Source organism: Scyliorhinus canicula, chromosome 14 (assembly GCF_902713615.1).
Source record: "Scyliorhinus canicula chromosome 14, sScyCan1.1, whole genome shotgun sequence".
Classification (NCBI taxonomy): domain Eukaryota; kingdom Metazoa; phylum Chordata; class Chondrichthyes; order Carcharhiniformes; family Scyliorhinidae; genus Scyliorhinus; species Scyliorhinus canicula.
The window spans coordinates 155,811,962-155,831,375 of NC_052159.1; the positions used below are offsets into that span (position 1 = coordinate 155,811,962).

General features: G+C 48.9%; 1 protein-coding gene across 3 annotated transcripts in view; it reads left to right on the forward strand.

Annotated features, from left to right (window-relative positions):
* Positions 1-1,849: 1,849 nt before the first annotated feature.
* pcca (propionyl-CoA carboxylase subunit alpha) overlaps positions 1,850-19,414 on the forward strand; it is a 399,162-nt gene continuing 381,597 nt past the window's right edge. For all 3 annotated transcript variants that reach the window (XM_038817962.1, XM_038817964.1, XM_038817963.1), the window contains exons 1-3: positions 1,850-1,930; positions 13,641-13,718; positions 16,534-16,581. In XM_038817962.1, the coding sequence (XP_038673890.1) occupies positions 1,877-1,930; positions 13,641-13,718; positions 16,534-16,581 (180 nt within the window). In that variant the 5' untranslated portion in view covers positions 1,850-1,876. The remainder of the gene's footprint in view (positions 1,931-13,640; positions 13,719-16,533; positions 16,582-19,414) is intronic.

Genomic DNA, 19,414 nt, shown 5'->3' on the forward strand with positions numbered 1-19,414 from the left:
CACACCTGTCCCTCCATTCACACACACAGCTGTCTCTCCATTCACACACACACACACCTGTCCCTCCATTCACACACACACCTGTCTCTCCCTCTCTGTTGCCTCCAATGGGAGGAGGGTTTTGCTGTTCCGTCACTAGAGTTGGGCTCCATGAGTGCTGATTGGCTGCCCCAGCCCCACCCCTAGGCTGTCCGGGGTGAGAGGTCAGAGACACCTGTCCCTAAATTCACACACACACCTGCCCCTGAATTCACACACACACGCACACATATACCTGTCCCTCCATTCACACACACACCTGTTCCTCCATTCACACACACACACCTGTCCCTCCATTCACACACACACCTGTCCCACCATTCACATACATCTGTCCCTCTATTCACAAATACACCTGTTCCTCCATTCACACACACACCTGTCCCTCCATTCACACATATACCTGTCCCTCCATTCACACATATACCTGTCCCTCCATTCACACACACATCTGTCCCTCCATTGACACACACACCTGTGCCTCCATTCACACACACACCTGTCCCTCCATTCACACACACATGTCCCTCCATTCACACATATACCTGTCCCTTCATTCACGCACTCACCTGTCCAAACATTCACACACACCTGTCCCTCCATTCACACACACACCTGCCCCTCCATTCACAGACATAACTGTCCCTCCATTTACACACACAGCTGTCTCTCCATTCACACACACACACCTGTCCCTCCATTCACACACACACCTGCCCCTCCATTCACAGACATAACTGTCCCTCCATTCACACACATACCTGTCCCTCCATTCACACACATACCTGTCCCAACATTCACACACACACACCTGCCCCCTCATTCACACAAAAACCTGTCCCTCAATTCACACACCTGTCCCTCCTTTCACACATACACCTGTCTCTCCATTAACACACACACCTGCCGCTCCAGTCACAAACACACACCTGTCCCTCGATTCACACACACACCTGTCCCTCCATTCAAACAAAATTGTGTCCCTCCATTCACACTTACACCTGTCCATCCATTCACACACACACCTTTTTCTCCATTCACACACACACCTGTCTCTCCATTCACACACACCTGTCTCTCCATTCACACACACACCTGTCCCTCCATTCACACACACCTGTCTTTGTATTCACATACTCACACTTGTCTCTCCATTCACACACACACACACACCTGTTTCTCCATTCACACACACCTGTCTCTCCATTCACACACACCTGTCCCTTCACACACGCACACCTGTCCCTCCAGTCACACACACATCTGTCCCTCCATTCACACACACCTGTCTCTCCATTCACACACACGTCCCTCCATTCACACACACACCTGTCCCTCCATTCACACACTCATCTGTCCATCCATTCACACACACACACCTGTTTCTCCATTCACACACACACCTGTCCCTCCATGGACACACACACCTGTCCCTTCATTCACACACACACCTGTCCCTTCACACACACACACCTGTCCCTCCATTCACACACACCTGTCCCTCCATTCACACACACACCTGTCCCTCCATTCACACACACACACCTGTCCCTCCATTCACACACACCTGTCCCTCCATTCACACACACACACCTGTCTCTTCATTCACACACACACACACCCACACACGTTCTTCCAGTCACACACACACCTGTCCCTCCAGTCACACACACACCTGTCCCTCCATTCACACACACACCTGTCCCTCCCTTTCTGTTGCCTCCTCTCCAATGGGAGGAGGGTTTTGCTCTTGCGTCACGAGAGTTGCGTTCCATGAGTGCTGATTGGCTGCCCCGGGCCCGCCCCTAGGCCGGCCGGGGTGAGAGGTCAGAGAAAGATGGCGGCCTCCAGGAGCGGCTGTTCTGTGTGGCGGGCGCTGCTGACCCTGAAGGTGAGCGGCTGTCAGCCCGGGCCGGGAGCGGGCAGCACAGTCCCGGGGATCGCGGGGAGAGCGGTCCGGGGCTGGGGGGCTCGGGTCAGTCTGCGGTTACAGAGCGGATTGGAGCCGGGGCGGCGGGTCCGCACCTTCCCCGGGCCTGAGGCACCGACTCCAGCCCGATGGAGCGGCCCGGATCCCGGCCCCAGCCTCTGGGCGATTCCTCCCTCACTCCTCACTCACTCACACCTCCTCACTCACTCCTCACTCACTTACTCCCTCTTCACTCACTTTCACCTCACTCACTCATACTCACTCACTCCCTCCTCTCACTCACTCCCTCCTCCCACTCACTCCCTCCTCCCTCACTCCCTCCTCCCTCACTCCCTCCTCCCTCACTCCCTCCTCCCTCACTCCCTCCTCCCTCACTCCCTCCTCCCTCACTCCCTCCTCCCTCACTCCCTCCTCCCTCCTCCCTCACTCCCTCCTCCCTCACTCCCTCCTCCCTCACTCCCTCCTCCCTCACTCCCTCCTCCCTCACTCCCTCACTCCCTCACTCCCTCCTCCCTCACTCCCTCCTCCCTCACTCCCTCCTCCCTCACTCCCTCCTCCCTCACTCCCTCCTCCCTCACTCCCTCCTCCCTCACTCCCTCCTCCCTCACTCCCTCCTCCCTCACTCCCTCCTCCCTCACTCCCTCCTCCCTCACTCCCTCCTCCCTCACTCCCTCCTCCCTCACTCCCTCCTCCCTCACTCCCTCCTCCCTCACTCCCTCCTCCCTCACTCCCTCCTCCCTCACTCCCTCCTCCCTCACTCACTCACAACTCCCTCGCTCACTCCTCCCTCACTCACTCACTCCTCTCACTCACACAACTCCCTCACTCACTCCTCCCTCACTCCTCACTCACTCACACCTCACTCATTCACTCACTCACTAACACACTCCTCATTGACACTCACTCCTCACTCACTTGTCACTCCCTCACTCCTCACTGACACTCACTCCTCACTCACTCACTCCCACTCCTCACTCACTCCCACTCCTCACTCACTCCCACTCCTCACTCACTCCCACTCCTCACTCACTCCCACTCCTCACTCACTCCCACTCCTCACTCACTCCCACTCCTCACTCACTCCCACTCCTCACTCACTCCCACTCCTCACTCACTCCCACTCCTCACTCACTCCCACTCCTCACTCACTCCCACTCCTCACTCACTCCCACTCCTCACTCACTCCCACTCCTCACTCACTCCCACTCCTCACTCACTCCCACTCCTCACTCACTCCCACTCCTCACTCACTCCCACTCCTCACTCACTCCCACTCCTCACTCACTCACTCACTCCTCACTCACTCCTCACTCACTCCTCACTCACTCCTCACTCACTCCTCACTCACTCCTCACTCACTCCTCACTCACTCCTCACTCACTCCTCACTCACTACTCTTCACTCACTCACTCACTCCTCACACTCCACTCACCACACTCCTCACTCACTCAATCATACTCACTCAGTCACTCAGAAACACCCAATCAATCAAACACATTCACTCACACGGCCAGGGAGGGTGACACTCACACTCTGGGTGGGGGGAAGGCTGACCCACACCCGCAGAGGGGGTGTGACACATACTAACTCCTCAGTCAGTCGGCTCCGGAACCTGGAGCACAGAATTCAGGTTGATCCAAGGACAGCGGAGCAGGAGCTGACCCTGCGGCTGGTGTCTCGAGCCTGCTCCACCTTTCAGTTCCACCGTGGGAAGTCCTCCTCTTGGGCAGCCCTTCGGGATTGAGGAGACCTTGCTCCCCCTCCGCTTCGATGGGCTCCGAGATGGCTGATGAGCCTCTGCCCACGGGCACGCTGTGTTCTCCTTGAAAGGTTGTTTGGAGGGTTTGTGCTCCCCCCTCTGACACCTCCATCTGTCCTCTGCGCATTCTCGAGCAAGTCTCTCACTATGTTCAGAGCCTTCGCAAGTGAACCTTCTCTGTTTTGGTCGATCACGAGCCAGGGTCTCCGAACTTTGATGGCATTTTTGAACTTTTCGCAGATGCTTTGAGGACGTCCCTAAATCATTTTTACTGTCCTGCTCGGGGGTCATGCTGCAATGGAGTCCCAAGTGGAGCAATTGCTTTGGGAGTTTGTTGTCAGGCATACGAACGATATGTCGCACCCAGCGGAACTGGCGTTGAGTGATTGGCGCCTCAATGTTTGTTGGGCCTGTTGGTTTGGGAGAGGACACTGCTATTGAACTACCTTTCTTATCACTGAATTTGGAGGATTTTGTACTACTGGTCGAACTTCAGTGCTGTAGGTGGTCCAAGTATCCAAAGGATATAGGAATGCGGGGATCTCTGCTGCCCTGTTAACCATAATCCTAGCCTCCAGGTTGAGATCCTGTTTATCCAATACTTTATCCCTCAGTCAGCTGAAGGCTGAACTCACACATTTGCGGTGAGCAAGGATTTCATTACCTATGTCTGCCTTCATCGAGAGGAGGCTCCCATGATATGGAAAATGGTCCTAGGATCTCGCCAAGGATCTGAATCAATGGGAGGGCGGAAACGTGTTTTGCTGTACTGTGTTTAGTGAAATGCTCATTTGGGAGTGTTGTACTGTCAGAGGTGCAGATTTATGAAAGAGACATTAAACCAAAGCATGTTCTCCTGGTCAATATCTACCCCCTCAATCAATGTCACAATCACAGATGATCTTGGGCAGCATGGCGGTGCAGTGGTTAGCACTGTTGGCCATGGCGCTGAGGACCCGGGTTCGATCCCTGCCCTAGGTCACTGTCCGTGTGGAGTTTGCACATTTTCCCCGTGTCTGTGTGGGTCTCACCCCCACAACCGAAAAATGTGCAGGTTAGGTGGATTGGCCACGCTAAATTGCCTCTTAATTGGAAAAAATAATTGGCTACTCTAAATTACAAAACAAGACACAGATGATCTGGGCGTTCTCATGTTGCTGTGTGCTGGAGTTTGCTGTGCGTAGGTTGCCTGCTGTGTTTGCAACATTACAGTTTTAAAAATAAATTTAGAGTACCCAATTATTTATTTATTTACTTTTCCAATTATGGGGCAGTTTAACGTGGCCAATCCACCTAACCTGCACATCTTTGGGTTGTGGGGATGAAACCCATGCAGGCACTGGGTTGGGGGGGGGGAGGGAATGTGCAAACTCCACACGGACAGTGACCCGGGGCCAGGAATAACCTGGGGCCTCGGCGTCATGAGGCAGCAGCACTAACCACTGCGCCACCGTGCTGCCGTTTGTTTCCTACATCACAACAGAGCAAGTGTTTCATTGGCTGTAAAGTGCTTTGAGAAATCCTGAGATTGTGAAATACACTAAATAATTGCAAGTCTGTTTTTCTTCATGTGGCTCAATGGGTAGCACTCTTGCCCCTCAGTCAGAAGGACACGGGTTAATTTCCTTCAGAGACCTCAATACGTAACCCATGCCAGCACTCCCAGTGCAGTACTGAGGGGGTGCTGCACTGTCAAAGCTGTGTATTTCAGATGTGAGATTAAATTGATGTTCCCTGCCTGCCCACCCGGATGAACGTAAATAATCTCGCAGGCACTGTTTAGAAGAAATGTCTGGGAGGGTTCCTCCAGTGTCCTGGGCCAAAAGCTATTCCCCAGCCAACACCACTTTAAAGACAAAACAGATGATCACATTGCTTTTTGTTGACGGTTGCTGTGTACAAAGTTGCTGTCACATTTCTTGCGTTTCAACGACGGCTACACTTCACAAGTACTTTCTCGCTTTGGGATTTGCTGAGGTCCTGAAATGCAATTTATAAATGTAAGTTTTTCTTTGAAAAGGTAAATGGCTTCTTACGGGTGTGCACATCTTGGCTATTGTTGTTTGACACAGGGCAGCGCAGTGGTGGCACTGCAGCCTCACGGCGCTGATGTCCCAGGTTCGATCCCGGCTCTGCGTCACTGTCCGTGTGGAGTTTGCACATTCTCCCCATGTTTGCACAACCCAAAGATGTGCAGGGTAGGTGGATTGGCCACACTAAATTGCCCCTTAATTGGAAAAATGAATTGGGTACTCTAGATTTATTTTTAAAAATAAAAAAATTATTGTTTGACACTTCGGTTTGGCAGATCTTGGTGATGTTTGTTGAGTTATGCCATGCGTAGCACAGTAGCACAGTGGTTAGCACAGTTGCTTCAGGGTCCCAGGTTCGGTTCCCAGCTTGGGTCACTGTCTGTGTGGAGTCTCCACGTTCTCCCCGTGTCTGTGTGGGTTTCCTCCGGGCGCACCGGTTTCCTCCCACAGCCCAAAGATGTGCAGGTTAGGTGGATTGGCCATGGGCAATTGCCCCTTAGTGTCCAGAAAAAGGTTAGACTGGGTTACGGTGATAGGGTGGAGACATGGGCTTAAGTGGGTGCTCATTCCAAGGGCCGGTGCAGACTCAATGGGCCGAATGGCCTCCTCCTGCACTGTAAATTCTATGATATACTTTGCAGCCTTCACTATTACTTATCAAATAGTCTGTTGCTCCCATACATTAATACACAGGCTTTCATTAGGCCAAGCGTATTTTAGATAATGTAAAATTAAAGTGCTTGAGTTATTACAGGCCAGATTTCAATTTTGTTTTTGAAATGGAGAATGAAGTTTATATCTTAAAATCAAGGTATTCTCATGGCAGTCAACCAGAGTTTTCCAATATCCTGTGAATGCTGGATAACTAACTCAGACACCTTTACTTTACTTTCTCTACATGGAAAGTCGAATGGTATTGATGTAACTATTTTGTAATGTTTGTTGACTGAACGGGAGGGGAGGGGGGGGGGGACTACATTGTTGTAACACGGATGCAAAAATGCTTATCCTGAAACCCACCTTTGTTTTTGCTAGAATTGAGTATTGTTGATTGTACTGTATGGTGTCATCTGGTAGTTTATAAATACAGTTTTGTCTCCATATTTATTTTCAAAATAATAAAAGTAAACAATTGAATGTGTACAATTCAGGGTCGAAGTTCAATGTGTACATGAGGGAACACATAACATTATATTCTGCAACTTAAATCTTGATGATCTTGACAAAGCATCTTCAGGGAGTTTAAGTCTGATTTGTTTATCAGAGTCTGCCCTTCTTTGCATTTCGATGAAGTTTCGAGTTCCAGTGCTTCATCTTCTGTTACCCCCGAGACACCACGTGCCTCTGAATGTGCTCCAACACCTGACATGTCTTCAGACTGGCTTTTTTAATTCTTTCATAGGATGTGGGCATTGATGGTAAGGCCAGCATTTGTTGCTCATCCCTAATTGACCTTGAACTGAATGACTTGGCTTGGCCATTTAAGAGTCAACGACATTGCTGTGGTTCTGCAGTCACATATAGACCAAAATGGGCTCACGGTTGGCTCACCTCCTTCCCTCAAGGATATTAGTGAACCAGATGGATTTTTACGGCAAATGGTGGTAGTTTCATGGACGTCATTATTGAGACTAACTGGGCAGCACGGTGGCCAAGTGGTTAGCACAATCGCCTCACGGCGCTGAGGTCCCAGGTTCGATCCCGGCTCTGGGTCACTGTCTGTGTGGAGTTCGCACATTCTCCCCGTGTCTGCGTGGGTTTCGCCCCCACAACCCAAAAATGTGCAGAGTAGGTGGATTGGCCACGCTAAATTGCCCCTTAATTGGAAAGAATAATTGGGTAATCTAAATTTAAAAAAAAAAATTAAAAAATTATTGAGACTAACTTTCAATTGCAGATTTATTAATTAAATTTAAATTCGGGGCGGCGTGTGGCGCAGTGGTTAGCACTGGCACTGCGGAGCTGTGGACCTAGGTTCGAATCCCGGCCCCGGGTCACTGTCCATGTGGCGTTTGCACATTCTCCCCATGTCTGCGTGAGGTTCACCCCCACAACCCAAAGATGTGCAGAGTAGGTGGATTGGCCACGCTAAATTGCCCCTTAATTGGAAAAAAAATAAATGGGTACTCTAAAATTGAACAGAATAAACTGTAAATTCCACTAGCTGCTGTTCACAAGAGGTTGTAAGGCGACCCCAGCAATTACACACAGGTCAGTCTAACATCAGTAATGGGCAAGCTTCTAGAAACAATTATTCGGGATAGAATTAGTAGTCACGTGGAAAAATGTGGATTGATTAGGAAGAGCCAGCCTGGATTTCTAAAATGGAAGACATGTTTAACTAGCTTGCTGAAATTCTTTGAGGTGTTAACAGAAAGGGTTGATGAGGGTAATTCTGTTGTTGATGTGGTGTACGTGGAATTTAAGAAGACATTTGATACAGTGCCACGCAACAGACTTGTGAGAAAAGTTATAGCTAATGGAGTCAAAGGGCCAGTAACAATGTGGATACAAAATTGGCTGAATACGAAGCAGAGGGTAACAGTCACTGGATATTTTTTGAATATTCACAGGGATCTGTGCTGTTTTTCATTTATATAAACGACGTATGACAATGTGGGGGGTAGGATCAGTACGTTTACGGATGGCACAAAGATTGGCCGGGTGGTTAACAGTGAGGTTGAGTGTCTTGGGTTACAGGATGATACAGACGGGATGGTCAAATGAGCAGAAATGTGACCGATGGAATTTAAGCCTGAAAATTGTGAGGTGATACACTTTGGAAGGAGTAATTTGACAAGGAAGTATTCAATAAATGGCCTGACACTGGGAAGTTCCAAGGAACAAAGGGACCTTTGTATGTTTGTCCATAGATCTCTGAAGGCAGAAGGGCAGGTTAATAGGGTGGTGAGAAAGGCATATGGGACACTTACCTTTATCAATAGATCTGAAGAAGGAGCCGTGCTCCGAAAGCTCGTGTTTGAAACAAACCTGTTGGACTTTAACCTGGTGTTGTAAGACTTCTTACTGTTTATCAATAGAGGCATGGGTTACAAAAGCAGGGAGGTCCTGTTGGAGTTGTATAGAATTTTGGTGAGGCCACAGCTGGAGTACTGTGTGCAATTCTGGTCGCTACATTATAGGAAGGATGTGATTGCACTGGAGGGGGTGCAGAAGCGATTTGCTAGGATGTTGCCTGGGATGGAACATTTAAGTTATGAATAGAGGTTGGATAGGGTTGGGTTTTTGCTGGAGAACCGAAGACTGAGGGCCGGCCTGATCGAGGTGGACAAGATTATGAGGGACATGGACAGGGTGGATAGGGAGCAGCTCTTCCCCTTAGTTGAAGGGTCAGTTAAGGAAGGGGGACAAGTTCAAGGTGAGGGGCAGGAGGTTTAGGGGGATTTGAGGAGAAACCTTTTTACCCAGAGGGTGGTGATGGTCTGGAATGCACTGCCTGGGAGGGTGGTAAAGATGGGTTGCCTCACATACTTATTTTCTTTGAACACTTTAGTTATAAATATAGTATAATAATCTTTTTGTCACAAGTAGGCTTACATTACCACTGCAATGAAGTTACTGTGAAAAGCCCCTAGTCGCCACACTCCGGTGCCGGTTCGGGTATGCAGAGGGAGAATTCAGATTGTCCAATTCACCTGACAAGCGCGTCTTTCGGGACTTGAGGGAGCAAACCGGAGCGCCCGGAGGAAACCCACGCAGTCACGGGGAGAACATGCAGATTCCGCACAGACAGACAGCGACCCATGCCGGGAATCGAACCTGGGACCGTGGCACTGTGAAGCCACAGTGCTAACCACTGTGCTACCGTGGGACGATAGGCTCTTTGATTAGACATGGTGGTTGGAGCTGGGAGGAGATGTACTTAAACCTCCAGGAATTAGGCCATTCAGAGATAGCAAACCCGGTCCTGTGGGGACGAATGCAATGGCTCCGATTGATTGTGGCGTGTGACTTGAGTTTTCTGGGGCCATCAGTGGGCTTATGTTTTGGGTTTTACTGCTGCAAAGAAAGTATTTGTGAGAGTCCAGGTTGTTTGTCACTGTGACTTTGTTCACACTGTCTATGACTTTAGTAGTTTGGCTTAATTAGTGGGTGATTCTTTTGAGATCCCACCACGCATTCAGTATAGACATGCAAATAGTTAATATGTCAGAATTGCATCAATTGAGATATATATTTTGTGAGTTATCTCTTATTTTTTAATTGGATAAAGTGGAGGGTGGGGGGATAGCCCAACATATGAGACTTGCCAGAAACCTTGCACTTGATATGGGCGGCACGGTAGCACAGAGGTTAGTTCTGTTGCTTCACAGCGCCAGGGTCCCAGGTTCGATTCCCGACTTGGGTCACTGTCTGTGTGGAGTCTGCACGTTCTCCCCGTGTCCGCGTGGGTTTCCTCCGGGTGCTCCGGTTTCCTCCCACAAGTCCCGAAAGACGTGCTTGTTAGGTGATTTGGACATTCTGAATTCTCCCTCAGTGTACCCGAACAGGCGCCGGAATGTGGCGACTAGGGGCTTTTCACAGGAACTTCATTGCAGTGTTTTTTATAATTTTTTAAATAAATGTTTTTTATTGGATTTTTGAACAAAGTATATTTACCGTTATATACACAGAATAAGATATATATATATATATATCGAGAGAGAAGAGAAGGGCACACAAACATACCAAAAAAAAGTAATAATATAAAATAACTGGTAAGGTATTATGCACCAGCTCAACAGAGCAACTCTGTGCAATTGGCAATATTATTTACAACACATAAGTAGGCATCTGTTTGTTGTTTTGTGGGCCGGGGGGGGGGGGGGGGGGGGGGGAGACGAGACTGGGTAGGTAGATATACATTTGGGTGTTGGAGAAACAATTACAGGGGGCAATACTTGAATGGGTTTGGTGTTGTCCATTGCAGTGTTAATGTAAGTTTACTTGTGACACTAATAAAGATTATTATTATACCTCAGGAGACAGCAGATTTATTTTGGAAACTGTTGGGAAGCAGAGTGTGGCGATCTCACTGAGATTTTAAGCTTGGAACATGGAGAGAAGATGGACAGAAGTCACATTGGAATGTGTTGATGTTTGATTGCCACATTAACAGATTAATTTAACTGAACCAAATCGGTAGTCATTTTTCCCAGTGGCTAATTATGGACATTGCCAATGTTTTAGAAGTGTGTTGTAATTTTAGTGTTTGCTGCTTCTATTGCTTCATATCACCATTTGAAAGTAAATGTATAATGGGCTGAAGCTACTGCTGTGTGTTTGCAGGTGGTAATTTCAAAGATAATTGGATGGTGCAAAATAAAACTATTAACTCCGGTAAGCCGATGACAGCAAATGGAATAGCTGTTAGATTTTTGAGTATGCATATCCCTGGTAGCAGAGATCAGAATATTACTGTCATGTTGCAGGAAGTAAAGATTACAGAAGAATATGGTACTAAATTCCTTCAAACTGTAACTACAAGGTGCACTGTAGTAAGTTCTTTTGAAAGCATCGTCCAAACCCGTGACCGTTACCACTTGAAAGGACAAGGGCAGCAGACACATGGGATAATAAAAATAATCTTTATTATCATGAGGATTCTGGGGGAATTTGGCCGGTTCTCAGGGTACAAACTTAGTAAGGAGCAAAGTGAGATGTTTACAATTCAGGCAAGGGGACAAGAGAGGCGACTGGGGGAACTGCCGTTTAGAGTGGTAGGGGGAAGCTTTCGGTACCTAGGCAGCCAAGTGGCGTGGGAAAGGGAATGGTTGCACAGACGTAATCTGGCCCGACTAGTAGTCCAAATGAACGACTATTTTCGGAGGTGGACGCGCTCCCATTGTCGTTAGCTGGGAGGGTCCAGACGATGAAGATGGTTCTTCCGAGATTCCTGTTTGTGTTCCAGTGTCTCCCCATCTTTATTCCGCGGTCCTTTTTTAAACGGGTTAGCAAAGTGATCACTGGCGTTGTATGGGTGGGCAAGACCCCGCGAATAAAAAGGGGATGCTTGAGCGGAGCCGGGGAGAGGGCGGGCTGGCGCTGCCAAACCTCAGTAACTGTTACTGGGCAGCGAATATAGCCATGATCAGGAAGTCCGTGTGGGGGCAGGGTCGGCACGGGAGCATATGGAGGCGGCTTCATGTAAGGGGGCATTAATAATGGCGCCTCTGCCGTTCCCGCCAGCATGGTAATCCACCAGCCCTGTGGTGGTGGTGGCGGCCCTGAGAGTCTGGGGGCAATGGAGGAAGCATGTGGGAGCGGAGGAAGCATGTGGGAGCAGAGGGAGCATCGGTGTGGTCTCCAATTTGTAATAATCACCGGTTTGCCCCGGGAAGGTTGGATGGGGGGATTTCGGAGATGGCAGAGAGCAGGGATTGAGAGGATGGGGGATATGTTTGTAGAGGGAGCGTTCCTAGCTTGAGGGAGCTGAAGGAGAAATTTGGATTGGCGAGGGGAAACAAATTCAGGTACCTTCTGGTGCGGGACTTCCTACATAGGCAGGTCTCAACCTTGCCGCTCGTACCACCAAGGGGGACACAGGATAGAGTAGTTTCTAGAATGTAAGTGGGAGAAGGGAAGGTCTCTGACATCTATAAGGAACTCATGGGGTCAGAGGACACGCCGACTGAGGAGCTGAAGCGCAAGTGGGAGGAGGAGTTAGGAGGAGAGATAGAGGATGGTCTCTGGTAGCAAACCGTGTCCACATGTTTTGGACATGCACATATCTCAGGGGATTCTGGCAGGTGTTTGCGGACGTCATGTCCACGGTGTTAAAAACAAGGGTGGCATCGAGTCTGGAGGTGACGATTTACGTGGTGTTGGAAGATCCGGGAATCCAGGAGGAGAAAGAGGCAGACGTTCTGGCCTTTGCTTCCCTGGTAGCCCGGAGACGGATACTATTTTTTTTTTAAATATATTTTTTTAATTTTAGAGTGCCCAATTCATTTTTTCCAATTAAGGGGCAATTTAGCAAGGCCAATCCACCTACCCTGCACATCTTTTGGGTTGTGGGGGCGAAACCCACGCAGACACGGGGAGAATGTGCAAACTCCACACAGACAGTAACCCAGAGCCGGGATCGAACCTGGGACCTCGGCGCCGTGAGGCAGCAGGGCTAACCCACTGCGCCACCGTGCTGCCCGAGACGGATACTATTAGCATGGAGGGACTCAAAGCCCCCGAAGTTGGAGACCTGGCTATCTGACATGGCTAGCTTTCTCTGCCTGGAGAAAATCAAGATCGCCTTGAGAGGGGCACTGTTAGGGTTCGCCCGGAGGCGGCAACCGTTTGTCGACTTCTTTGCAGAAAATTAATCGTCAGCAGAAGGGGGGGTTAGTTTAGCTTAAGGGTAGGGGGTTAATAAAGGTGGGATCTGTAAGGGAGGTAGCAGGCTTTTTGCACTATGTTTATAGACTCATGTACATTGTTTATTTTGTCGTAAAAACAAAAATACCTCAATAAAATGTTTATTAAAAAAAAAAAATCTTTATTTGTGTCACAATTAACACGATTAGGCTTACATTAACACTGCAATGAAGTTATTGTGAAAAGCCCCTAGTCACCATATTCCGGCGCCTGTTCGGGTACACAGAGGGAGAATTCAGAATGTCCAAATTACCTAACAGCACGTCTTGTGGGAGGAAACCGGAGCACCCGGAGGAAACCCACCCAGACACGGGGAGAACGTGCAGACTCTCACCTATCTTAACATTTCCTATGGTGTTTCATCCCACCTGTGAAGCAGCTTGGGCTGTTTTGCTACATTAAAGGTATTATGTAAATGCAAGTTGTTGCTGTTGAATATGACATTGGATGTTTTCCTGATATTGTGAAATCCGAATTCTAATCGAGTGATTTGTCTTTGTTTTTCAAGCATACGTCGTTTCGCTCCAGGTGCAGCTTCGCTGTCTCTCGTGTGTTGTACTCCACAGTTTATGATCCAAATGAAGCAGTAAGTTCAGCTTGGTGGATGTCTTGAGGGTTTGGTAGGGTAGATGTAGAGAAGACGTTGCCACCAAAACAGTTGTTGATGAACTGAAAGAAGAGCTGTGGAGGGGGCCATAGTACGACTGGAACAGGGAATGTTCCACATACCCCATAAAGAGATAGAAAAACTGGGACTCCTACGGATACCCACGGCTGCACCTTTGGTTTGGGTACCAGTTCTGTCTGTCTCTTTATGGGGTATGTGGAACATTCCTTGTTCCAGTCTCCGACCCCATCCCACAATTCTTCTCGTGGTACATCGACGACTATTTCGGTGCCGCTTCATGCTCCCGTCTGGACCTGGAAATATTTATCAATTTTCCACCCTTCCAATTCCCACCCTTCTATTACCTTCACAAGGACCATCTCCGACACTTCCCGTCCTTTCCTTGACCTCTCTATTTCCATTTCTGGGGTAGACGGCTCACTAATTTCCATTGCAAGCCCACTGACTCCCACAGCTACCTCGACTACAGCTCTTCCAACTCCACATCCTGTAAGGACTCCATCCCATTCTTCCAGTTCTTTCCCCTCTGTTGCATCTGCTCCCGATTATGTCACTTTCCAAAGTGGTGCCGCTGACTTGTTTGCCGCCTTCCTTAATTTTGGGTTCCCACCCTCCCTCCCAGAACCAGGATAGGGTCCACCTTGTCCTCACTTTTCAACCACCAGCCTCTTCATTCAAAGGATCATCCTCCACCAGACTCCAGGATGATGCCACCACCAAACACCTCTTTCCCTCACTCTACCTGTCAGCATTACACAGGGACTGCTCCCTCCTGGTCCACACCTCCATCACTCCCAACATCTCACTCTCTTCTCAGAGCACCTTCCCATGCAATCACTGTAGGTGCAACGCGTGCCTCTTTACCTCCACCCTGCTCGTCATCTCGGGGCCAAAACACCCTTTTCTGGTGAGGCAGTGCTTTACGTGCACCTCCTTCAATGTGTTCTATTGAATTCGCTGCTCCCAGTGCGATCTACTCAACAATCATAGAATCCCTAGTGCAGAATGAGGCCATTTGGTCCATCTAGACTGCACTGACCCTCTGAAAGCGTTCCCCACCCAAGGTTACTCCCCTGCCCTATCCCATAACCCCTTAACCTAACCTACACATCTTTTTTGGACACTGAGGGGCAATTTAGCATGGCCAATCCACCTAACCCGCACATCTTTGGACTGTGGGAGGGAACCGGAGCACCCGGAGGAAACCCACGCAGACTCGGGGAGAACGTGCAGACTCCACACAGACATTGGAGCGACTAAACACAGAATGGGTGACCGCTTTGCAGAACAACTATAGAATTTACAGCGCAGACATTCGGCCCATCGAGTCTGCACTGGCTCCTGGAAAGAGCACCCTATCCAAGCCCACACCCCCAACCTATCTCCATAACCCAGTAACCCCACCCAACACTAAGGGCAGTTTTGTACACTAAGGGCAATTTGGCGTGGCCAATCCACCTAACCTGCACGTCTTTGTACAGTGGGAGGAAACCGGAGCACCCGGAGGAAACCCACGCACACATGGGGAGGATGTGCAGACTCCGCACAGACAGTGACCCAAGCCTGGGAATCTAACCTGGGACCCTGGAGCTGTGAAGCAATTGTGCTAACCACAATGCTACCGTGCTGCCCACTAAAATATCTCTGATCAGAGCCGCTGCGAACGGGGTTTGAACCTGCGCGGGGAAACCTGGCTTGATTCTATGTCGATCACTTTAACCACTTGGCCGTCACAGACGACGGACCTCCGGCCCGTCCGCAAGCAGGACCCAGACCTTCCTGTCGCTGCCATTTCACCTCACCGTCCGGCTCTCCCATCCACATGTCCGTCCTTGGCCTGCTGCAATGTTCCAGTGAAACCGAGCACAAACAGGAGGAACAGCACCTCATTTTCCGATTAGACACGTTACGGCCTTCATGACTTAACATTGAGTTCAACAATTTCAGACCATGAGCTCCCTCCTCCACCTTCAGCCCATTTTTATTTCTATCAATTTATTTTAATTTTCTCCATCAATCCGTTTTTCACCATTGTCTCCCATCCCGCAGCCCTGTTTCTAGTTGTCCGTTGACACACTGCTCACCCCTGTTCAGCCATATTCTGATCTCTTGTTGTGGACCTATCAGCACCTTTCTTAGTCATTGTCACCGCCATTTACATTCCCTTTGTCTTTGTGTCCATATCTTTATCAATCTCCACCTATTGCTGACCCTTACCCAGCCCCACAGCTCCACGCCACCCCTCCCCTCCCACAACAGTATAAAACTCACCTTATTTCCAGGTCTCTCCAGCTTTGACAAAGAGTCATCCAGACTCGAAAAGTTAGCTCCCTTCTCTCTCCACAGATGCTGTCAGACCTGCTGAGATGGTCCAGCATTTTCCGATTTTGTTTCTGAAAAGAATGTTGGGCCAGACTTCCTTTGTTTCATTTAATTAGTAGAAATATTGCACTTTGCCTCCGCACCTTTAGATGAAGGAGGTGGGGGGTGCGGGGCGATATCAGCCAGCCTTCAGTGTCTGATTGCAATCCAATAATCAGCAGAAGGCTGCGTAAAGTAGATGAATAATGTCCCCTTGGACCAGCTACTTGAGGCCAGCCAAAGCTGACAGACTTGAGTATAGTCGGGGGAAGATGGGGGAATCTTAGCAAAGGTGGTTGGAATGACGCATTAATTTTACTTTGTTATGTATTGATGTAACTTCAGAGTAATTAACAAATCCCATCCTTTCGTGATTAAACAACTTTCTTTTTGGTGTTTGCCTTCTCCTCAGACATTTGACAAGATCCTTATTGCAAACAGAGGAGAGATTGCCTGCCGGGTAAGCTGTTTTCTATTACAATGTCGTCTTCACCAGAACAAGGGGAAGCAAAATCCAAGGAATGCATGTGTTTCAAAGATTTTTTTTTTGGAAAATCTTTTTATTGGCTTTTCTCATATTTATAAACAGTTGTTACTTATATACATTACATTTTTCTTGCCCGCGCTAATTTGCTTTATTTTACAGAGAGGTTTGTTTTGTCCTTCGTTTGACTAACTGTCCGTACATTTTGCTGCCCTCTGGATCGGTCTATGATATTCCCTCCTTCCTCCACCCCCCCTCCCATTGATTTCAGCACCCTTCTTCTTCTCTTGTGATTCCTCCCCCCCCCCGGGTTTCCCCACTGGGCTCGTTGTGTATCTTGCTGAGGAGGATAGGAGTGCTGCTGTGGCCAGGGCCCAGAGGGTTGTTTCTTTACAGGATGCCTCCTCCATTTGTACCCAATCTGTGTCGGGTTCTTGTACCCATCCCCTCACTTTTTCTGCCGTTGCTGCCCAGTGGTAATATTGTAGGTTCGGTAGAGCCAGGCCCCCTCTGACTTTCCCTCTTTGCAGTGTCGGTTTGGGAATTCTCGGGTTCATGCCCCCCCCACACAAACGCCATGATTAGCCTGTCTATGTTTGGGAAAAAGGCCTTGGGGATGAAGATCGGGATGGATCTAAACAGGAAGAGGAACCTCGGCAGTACATTCATCTTGACCGTCTGCACTCTTCCCGCCAGGGAGAGTGGGAGTAAGCCCCACCGTTGAAGGTCCTTTCTTACTTCCTCCACCAGGCTGGTCAGGTTCCACTTGTGGATCTGTGTCCAGTCTCTGGCTAACTGAAACCCCAGGTAACGGAATCTGTTCTGGGCCGTTTTGAACGGGAGCCCCTTCAGCTCTGCCCCTCCCCCTTTTGGGTTCACTGGGAATGTCTTGCTTTTGCCCAGGTTAAGTTTGTAGCCCGAGAAGGTTCCAAACTCTTTCAGTACTTGCAGTATTGCCTTCAGTCCCTCCTGTGGCTTCGAGACATAGAGCAGCCGGTCATCAGCATAGAGTGAGACTCTGTGCTCTCTGTCTCCTCTCTGGATTCCCTTCCAGCTTTCTGCGTCCCGCAAGGCTATCGCCAGAGGTTCGATCGCTAGCGCAAACAAGAGTAGGGACAGAGGAGAGCCCTGTCTTTTTCCTCTCCGTAGCTGGAAGTATTCAGAGCTGGTGGTGTTAGTTCGGACACTCGCTTTGGGAGCGTTGTACAGGAGCCTCACCCAGGTGGTGAATCCCACTCCTAGCCCAAACCGTTTTGAGGAGGTATTTCCATTCGACTCTGTCAAAGGCCTTTTCTGTGTCCAGGGGGAGACTATCACCTCTGGTGTTCTCTCCCTGGGGGGGGGGGGTGTCATCATCACATTCAGCAGCTGCCTGATGTTTGCTGTGAGCTGCTTACCCTTGACAAAGCCCATCTCTGGTACGCAGCCCTCCAGCCTTTTGGCCAGGCTTCAAATGAAGTTACTGTGAAAAGCCCCTAGTCGCCACATTCCGGCACCTGTTCGAGGAGGCTGGTAGGGGGACTGAACCGTTCTGCTGGCCTGCTGTAAAAGCTTTAAAAACCAGCTATTTAGCCCTGTGCTAAACCAGCCCCTTTTGGCAAAGTAATGGTTAAAATAAAAAACGTTAAAATGTTCAAGGTTCTGAATGTTCTTCTGTTTTATTGCCCTGTTTATGTACCACTGTGAGTCTGAGTTAAACTGAATTGGATGACAGCCTAAACTGAATAGATAATACGAAGAGTAGACCAAAGATTCGTTCCGATAAATCTGAAAGAGCAGTGGCAATAAAGAATTGTTTGGGAGAACAGCGTGAAAATGGTTCTAATATTTGAATCATGGTTAATGTTAACACTTTGTGCACCATAGCAAGCTGTTCAGTTGCTGGCTGGTGTGGAAAATTATATTTACAGACCGTTATGACTTGACATCTAGTTAGGTTTTATCGACCTTTTCACTCCATTGGAAAATTCTTTAAAAACATTTTTTTTTTTTTAGAGTACCCAATTATTTCTTTTTTCCAATTAAGGGGCAGTTTAACGTGGCCAATCCACCTACCCTGCACATCTTTGGGTTGTGGGGGTGAAACACGGGGAGAATGTGCAAACTCCACACGGACAGTGACCCCAGAGCTGGGATTCGATCCCGGGTCCTCAGTACCGCAGTCCCAATGCCAGCCATTGTGCCCATGGAATATTCTTTACAAAGCCCATCACTGCTGTAGTTTAAGGCCCTTATGGCTCCCATTCCAGCAACACCTCAACTTGAAACATCTCACCCTTGTTTTCAAATCCCTCCTTGTCCTCACCCCTCTCCGTCTCCATACCTACCTCTAGCCCTTCAACCCAAGAGATCTCTGCGCTTCTCGTTTTCTGGCCTCTTGAGAGGGAACGCAAACTTTTTTTTATTTTTTTACAGATTTTCCCCGGGCTCTCGCTAACTTTCTCCTGAAAAGAGGCAACCCCACTTTCTTGGGTGGCGGGGTCTGCCTGCTGGCTGCAGCTCGGGTTTTGAGTTGCACGTTTTACAAATGTGAGGTTATCCATTTTGGTAGGAATAACAGCAAACGGGATTATTATTTAAACGATAAAATATTAAAGCATGCCGCTGTTCAGAGAGACTTGGGTGTGCTAGTGCATGAGTCACAGAAGGTTGGTTTACAAGTGCAACAGGTGATTAAGAAGGCAAATGGAATTTTGTCCTTCATTGCTAGAGGGATGGAGTTTAAGACTAGGGAGGTTATGTTGCAATTGTATAAGGTGTTAGTGCGGCCACACCTGGAGTATTGTGTTCAGTTTTGGTCTCCTTACTT